At 43.9% G+C, this 7,776-nt stretch overlaps 1 protein-coding gene across 1 annotated transcript; it reads left to right on the top strand.

Moving 5' to 3' along the window:
* The first annotated feature begins 2,941 nt into the window (after nt 1-2,941).
* MAGEH1 (MAGE family member H1) lies at nt 2,942-4,403 on the top strand. The gene has a single exon (XM_019719546.2). The coding sequence runs from the start codon at nt 3,199-3,201 to the stop codon at nt 3,856-3,858; it is 660 nt and encodes a 219-aa protein (XP_019575105.2). The 5' UTR covers nt 2,942-3,198; the 3' UTR covers nt 3,859-4,403.
* Nucleotides 4,404-7,776: the final 3,373 nt, after the last annotated feature.

Genomic DNA, 7,776 nt, shown 5'->3' with positions numbered 1-7,776 from the left:
TAATTTGGCATACAGTATACCCAGCCAAAAGATGGATGCCTGAAGAGATTATGGTAAAACTACTACAAGGAACATCATTCAGCCTTTATAAAGAAAGCATTAGAGGTATGAGTTGAGGAGATGTTATTATTAATTAGGAAAAAGAACAAAATGGAAATTGTGTATAGAATGATCACATTTTTATAAAGGAAACAAAGCAGATATCCATGTAGTTTATCGAAACACATCTATGAAGACACACCCAGTAATTCTACTCATAGATGGTGATCCTAGGTATCCATGCACATTTTCTCAAGGCACAAAAATTCTAATGAGAACATTATTTGTTCTGGAAAAATGGAAACTGAAAATTCCAGTACATCAGAAGGAAAGGTAAATTGCAAATACTAAAAGAAATCATATACAAAAATTAAATTAAAAATTAAAATGAGCTAGAGCTACATTTACCAACTTAGATAATAACATCAGGTGAAAAAAGGTGAAAGGGATTAAGAAGTACAAATTGCCAGTTATAAAAATAGTCATGGGGATATAAAGTACAGCATAGGAAACATAGTCAATAATATTGTAATAACTGGTGTCAGACTTATCGGTGGTCACATCATAAGGTATATAAATAACTAATCACTACGTTGTATACCTGAAACTAATATAATATTGTATATCATCTATAATTGGAAAATAAATTAATTTAAAACATGCTTATAAAAATAAATCTGCTCCAAAAAAAAAAACACCTATATAATGTGTATGGACACAGAAATGATACCTCGTCCTCAGTCAGCCAGTTGGTGGGCAGAAAGCATTGCAACAACAAGTATGCACTGCCCAAGATTGGATTATGGCTAGACTTCTCCAATAGGAGGCCTTGGTAGACTCTGGATATAAAGAAAATTTCCATTAGAAAGTGTCTGTTTGGGAAGATAATTAGTTTGCGCATTACATTCTCATAAACTCCCATCAGAATAGAGAAGCTATTTGAAACAATATAGGTAATTTTTCAGTCCTCTAGGCACACAGATTCACAAACAGCAAACACAAAACAAACAGCAAATGAGAAAAACAGCTGAACTCAAAACAACCTGCTCTAATCCAGAGTCACTGGTATGTGCTGTTGGATTTCCAGGGAGCCTCACAATGAGCCTGGCAGACAAGGCTGGAGAGATTAACCTTTTCTGTTTGTTCAAAGTACAAATCACAGGACACAATGTTTGGTAAACTCATCAAGGTCAAAGAGCTTGTAAATTACAGGGGCTAGGACAGAACACATGTTCCCAGGTCTGAGTTTAATGTGCATTCTTCTATACCAGGCATCCCCTTTCTACACATGTACAGATGACTGGGCCTTGTTGGGTGCAATTCAGCTGGCAGTTCTGTTTTCTGAACAGAACACACTACTCCACCCCGGAACTTATTCACCAGGCATAGCCATAGCCTATTTCACGAACTCTACCAAGGGCTGGGAGACATCAAGGGGCTAGACAGAGCTTCTTCCCTCAGTGGGATTATTCTGAGGTCCTGACAAGCAAGTGTTTAATCTTTTCCAGTCAAACTGGTATAAAGTATAACTTGCTTTTAAAAAGTTCAGGTAAAAACACGTGTAAAATCTTTTCCATCATGTAGTCCTTCAACATGCATTTGTTAAACACCACACTCACACATTACTAAACCACCTTGAGTGGCAAAGGCTGTGCTTCCTGTGTGCTAAACACTTTTCACTTATCTCATTTAATTCTCACAATCCCATTAGGCTGGTATTTTCATTAACCCCACTTTGTATATGAGGAAACCGAGGCTCAGAGAGGTGAAATGGCTAGTGCAAAATAGTATCTTTGTAATGACATAAGATATAGAGTGCTTGCTTTAAATACTCCTCCGCCCACTCCCACAGTGGGGAGCAAAAATGGACTCTTTACCCTTTGGGGCAGACCAAGGCAAACTTCAGGGAGGAAGAGGACTCTGATGGGCAAGCAGATGGAATTTACATAGTTGAAGACAAGAGGAAAGGCAATTCAGGCAGAGGAAACTGTGAGCAAAGACCTGGAGCGAGTAACATTCAGAGTATGCTCCGAATTACATTCGGATTACCAAATGAAAGAAAGAAGCAAAATAAATCAGGTATTCAGGTAGGCTGGAGCCTAGAAACCTTAGAGCCAACCTGCACTCCACCACCCTCTCCCCATTCCCCACTTCCACCCAATTAGTCTCTAAAGCCAGTCAATCATCACCCTTAAAATGCCTTTCTGCCTCTCCATCCCCATGGCAACCACCTTAAGACTCAGTTCACTCCCTCTCGCTTCTTATTCTAATTGCTTCCTAAAGTGAACTGCCAGACAATAGTCTGCTCCCCTGTAAGGCTCTCCAAAGGCAAGTCAGATTCAGTCAGTGCCCGGTTTAATAATCCCATGAATATAAAACATTTTAAAGGCTCTGCACCTCAGGCACACTGTTCGCTTTTGCAGGCCCACCTCCTCTTATTGCCCAGCACTTCAGCCGTACCCATTTTATTTGGGTCCTAGATGAGCCCACGAATTACCATACAAGTAAATTCGTTCTGAAAACAGGGTGAGAGAATGAATGCGCTGTGTAAATCAAGACACAAAGGAGAGCTGGGACTACCTGATTCCTTTCAAGAATACACTCCCCCTCCAAGAGAGGGGGAGGAAGGAGGGAGGGAGGGAGGGGGAGAGAGAGAGAGAGAGAGAGAGAGAGAGAGAGAGAGACAGAGAGAGACAGAGAGACAGAGAGAGACAGAGAGAGACAGAGACAGAGAGTTGCCCTAAGCATTTCTCCTCTGCATGCCCCCGACCTTGACAATCCCTAGCCGTCATTTCTGCTCTAGTCCCACCCCTGCAGTGGCCAACCTCTTTTCCTATCTGACAGCGGAAGTCTGAGTGGGGGAACCGTCCACCTCCTTTTTAGAGTTAGGCGAGTGCGTGGCAGGAGAGGCGGAGCCAATTCTGCACGGCATTCTCGCGCGCTTGCAGCTGGGGCGATTGTAGGCGGCGGTTGCTCACGCAAGTCGGTTTGCGTGGGAGGGAGCGCGCTCCCTGACAACGTCTGGCTTGTTGCTACAAAGACTCTTGACGTTGGTGGCTTCAGCGGCAGCCCCTTCTTAAGGTAGAGATAGTTGCTTTGTACAGAGGTTACAGGCATCCTTCCCTAGGATTGCTGGGCTCAGGGCCCCTAGCAAGAGACATGCCACGGGGACGAAAGAGTAGGCGCCGCCGTAACGCAAGAGCCGCAGAAGAGAACCGTAACAATCGTAAGATCCAGGCCTCAGAAGCCTCCGAGACCCCAATGGCCGCTTCTGTGGTCCCCAGCACCCCCGAAGACGATCTGAGCGGCCCGGAGGAAGATCCGAGCACTCCGGAGGAGGCCTCTTCCACCCCCGAGGAATCCTCCAGTACTGCTCAAGCGCAAAAGCCCTTGGTAGCCCGGAGCAATTTTCAAGGCACGAAGAAAAGTCTCCTGATGTCCATATTAGCCCTCATCTTCATCATGGGCAACAGCGCCAAGGAGGCCCTGGTCTGGAAAGTGCTGGGGAAGTTGGGGATGCAGCCTGGCCGGCAGCACAGCATCTTTGGAGATCCAAAGAAGGTCGTCACAGAAGAGTTCGTGCGCAGAGGGTACCTGATTTATAAGCCAGTGCCCCGTAGCAGTCCCGTAGAGTACGAGTTCTTCTGGGGACCTCGAGCACACGTGGAATCGAGCAAGCTGAAAGTCATGCATTTTGTGGCAAGGGTGCGTAATCGATGCTCCAAGGACTGGCCATGTAATTATGATTGGGATTCAGATGATGATGCAGAAGTTGAGGCTATTCTCAATTCAGGTGGTAGGAGTTACTCTGCTCCTTAGGGAAATCTGGCACAGACCGTTGTGTTGGGGGGTTGGAAAGAGCTTCATAGGTACCCCAAGGAGTATATCACTTGGGTTCTGAATTGAATATTATGGGGAAGGGGGTGCACTGTATTTGGTATTTGTGATCAGTGCTAATAGTTTAACTGCAAAATAGAGCATCTGCTTTGGATATTGTAAAATTTTATTCATTTTAATACAGTGTTGATTAAGGTCACAATATGTTTAAAATATGATTGGAGAAAAATTATTTTTCTTTTATTTTCAGTCATTGAGATTTAGTGTCACAGTTTTCCTAACATTATATAATGAAGTCTTTCCATCATATTCCGTGATCTGGTACATATTTTATATCATTCAAATAGGCTGTTCTTTGAAACTTTGAAATAACCAGTAAAATGTGAAAGAAGGATGGGGGGATTCATACATGTCTGACCTTTCTGAAAACTTTTGTGTCTGCTGTTGTGTAAAGAAGACTGACAACTGTCACGATTTTGCTTAGTTACTGCAGAATATAGAAAAAAATAAAAGTATAATGACAAGGACACCTTGTTCATTTATTGACCACTGGTTATGTGTGAAGTACCAGTCTATGTTCTGGGGATACTCCTTAGCACACAGAACTCGGTTCTAAAGAATGTTCTAGATTACATGGGAGAGACAAATATATAAACTGGCAGTGTGGTTAACGCTATCATAGGGAATGAGCATGAGGTGCACGAAAATGTGGGAAAGCTAATGTGACCTGTCTTGGGGGTGGGACAGCAAAGAGGACATCACAGAGTGCTATGAAAATCCAAGAGATGCTTAAATAAGCTTGGGGGGATTTGCAAGAGGCATCAGAACATACTGTTTCCCCGAAAATAAGACCTAGCCAGACAATCAACTCTAATGCGTCTTTTGGAGCAAAAATTAATATAAGACCTGGTATTATATTTATTATTGTACTATAAGACCGGGTCTTATATTAATTTTTACTCCAAAAGACGCATTAGAGCTGATTGTCCGGCTAGGTCTTATTTTCGGGGAAACAGGGTACTATGAAAATATGGTATATTAGGTACTTTTTGGATACTTAACTCAGCTTTGGGGAGGGGGCATTGGCAAAGGGAAAGGAACATCATAGCGTGCTGTGGAAATAGAAAATACACTTAAGTCAGTTTGACAGGAGGGCAGAGGAAAGAGGGGTGGTTGCAGGGAAAAGGACATTATGAGGCACTACAAAAATTAAAAAGGTGTGACTGTCAGAAAATTCTTGGTGAGATGACATGAGGTCTGAAAATAATATTGGAGATGGGGAAAAGAGTAAATATGGAAGTAGTAAAGGCTGCATGGTCATTAGGGGGAAAGTACATTGAGTTATTAAGGTTATGTCAAGGGGAAAGTAGAGAAAAGGAAATGAGATGGAGAAGAGGTGAGAAGGGGCTAGAATCTCAAAGGGTGGGAGTTATGGCTGATTTTAATAAGAACAAAATGATTAATAATAATAATAGTCCTGGAATAATGAAAAATAAAAGGCTTCAGAAAAGCAGAACCTCTTGGGTGAATCAGAGGGAAGATTCAACCTGGGCATCTCTGAGAGGTAACCTGGCATTTCTCTCAGGAAGTACAATTCTTTAAGGTGTACGAATTGTTTTAAAAGTGAGGTGTGTGTGTGTGTAGAGAGCAGGTCACAATTAGCACTTTGACTCTCCTTCAGCCAGTGTGGTAAGTCCAGAGGGAAACCTCACATGGTAGCCCATCATGTAAGTCAAGTGGTATCAGGTTTCTTCCCACCTCCAGGAACTTTCACAATTTCTTAGCTCATTGTACCAAGGAGTTCAATGTCCTTCCTATCCATTCTATCACCAGAGCCTACAGAATCCTCTACCTCACCCCACAGCAAATGTGGAGATGTGGGAGCCATCCCACACATTCTTATCAGCTACAGGCAAAGAACACACATAAGAAGCTCTGGCCACCCCCAAAGCCTACCACATTTACCCCTAGAGCTAAACACTGTATGAAGTCCACTAATAGGAAGCACCAAGGAAGGATGCCTGACCTAGCTTTGTAGGACTTAGAGGGAGCAGCTATCACACACAAGTCAGTGGCCAGGGTACCTTCTTTCTTTGTCTTTAGTCTTACCCTGCTTCCAGGGGTGTGTGCAAGTAAAGTCCCCGGGGCCAGGGTAGGCTAGCAAATTACTTTCTGGCAAAGGCTCAGGGACCCATAGATATAAGCCTGCAGGCAAAGGCGGCTTCAAACAAAAGGAGGAACTATGACCCCCCTCAGCAGCTTCAAATTCATTCAGCAAACAAGAAAACAAAGCCTTCTATATGATTCAGGCAGTGTAACAGAAACGGGCTGCAGGAAATCAAAAGGCATGTTTCTGGCCCTGGACAGAGGGGCCATATTTACTGAGACCACCTCCAGAGGTAGACAAGGTACGAATCTGAGATTCAGATTACTAAGTGGCTTTCCTGTCTAGAGCTATAGGGGTGGCGAGTGACAGATTCTAGAAAAACCCCAAGTCCGTTCCCTGCAAATCCAGAGTGCTTTCCTATAGGCCACCCTGTTGTCCATCTGTGTGTGCCAATACACTCACAAGGTCTCTGTCTTCAAAAGAAACTGGTGAATTCAGTGGGACAGTTCTCAGTTACCCCAACTGCAGCCTCAAAACCATTTGTGGACAACGCTGACCTTAAATTCTCCCCCTTTTATAGAAAGGGGCTCATTGAAGTCAGACAGCTCCAGGTCAGTCAGCTAGTAAGTGGGAAAGTTTGCAAAGATTTATTAAGTATCCCCTCTGTACCAGGGGCTTGCCATATCTCTACCAGGTCGATAAGACTGCAGCCGCCATTCTCCCCACCCCCATTTTATAGGAAGCACCAGCTAGCTCAGGGAAAGAAATAATTTCCTTCCAAAACCTAACTGAATCCATGTTTTCTTTGGCTCTGGTGGGGAATAATCATCCAATGATCTACAATGGTTATTTGCAAGTGTGGGTCCAGAAGCTTAATTCAGTCAGAGAACCAGTAGTACCCAGTATAAAGGGAGAAAGAGTAGGAGTATACCACATGCTGCACTGTAAAAGAGATGACTGCTGGAATCCTGAAGAGCTCAAGCAGGAGGCGTCACAGGAATGCACAAAGGATTGGGTGACCTCCCCTAATCCAGCAAGGAAGCAATCAGTGGCCCAGGCTCATTCTCCCCACCCCTTGGCCCAGGAGGTTTACTGTGTCTCCCACTCCCCCCCTCACCTCTCAATACACTACATTGGTATGGTAAAGAGTTAATCTTCATTTGATTAGGTAAATGCTGAACAAGGGGTAGATTTCCAGTGCCTGTGAAGTGGATGACAAGGCTGAGGGAGAAGCAGAGAAAGGGGCTTCTGGAAAGTGGTGAGAAAAAAAATATTAATTGTTTCGTTTCCATAAATTCTTTGAGCTTTGAGCAGTATGCAGATGAGAAACATTTCTCATCTGGGAGCCTCTAGCTGTGTTACTTGGCAACCTAAGCGGGCCCCACCCCAGCAGTTTCCACAAAGTGAGAGGAAAAGCTGCAGTTTTAGTTGCCAGGATGCCTCTGAAATGGATTGGGTTTCTGGGTCCTAGAACCCTCCAGTTGTTCAGGAAGCTCGGGGATAGAGTCCAAAAGTCCCCAGTGCATAACAAAAGTGGCAGCTACCATCTTGTGTGCCTAAATTGTGCCAGTCACTTTGATGGCTATTTTCATGCATTGTCTCTAACTTTTGCAACAGTCCAACAGGGTAGGCATCACCAGGCCAAGTTTACAGAGGAGGAAACTCAGGTTGCTAGAGTCACCTGATTGGTCAATGACAGCCTTAGACATGAACTCAGGGCCTGTCAAGTCTAAAGCTCACAATGTTACACTAAAACAAAGATTGCATCACCAGGGTGTCTGGGACTCCACCCA

The sequence above is a fragment of the Rhinolophus sinicus genome, chromosome X (assembly GCF_036562045.2).
Source record: "Rhinolophus sinicus isolate RSC01 chromosome X, ASM3656204v1, whole genome shotgun sequence".
Taxonomy (NCBI): Eukaryota; Metazoa; Chordata; class Mammalia; order Chiroptera; family Rhinolophidae; genus Rhinolophus; species Rhinolophus sinicus.
The sequence above is the reverse complement of the archived record's forward strand: the minus strand, read 5'-3'. Positions and strand labels throughout refer to the sequence as shown.

Coding starts and splice junctions, on each gene's coding strand:
- MAGEH1 (XM_019719546.2), top strand. CDS start 3,199: ATGCCACGGGGACGAAAGAGTAGGCGCCGCCGTAACGCAAGAGCCGCA.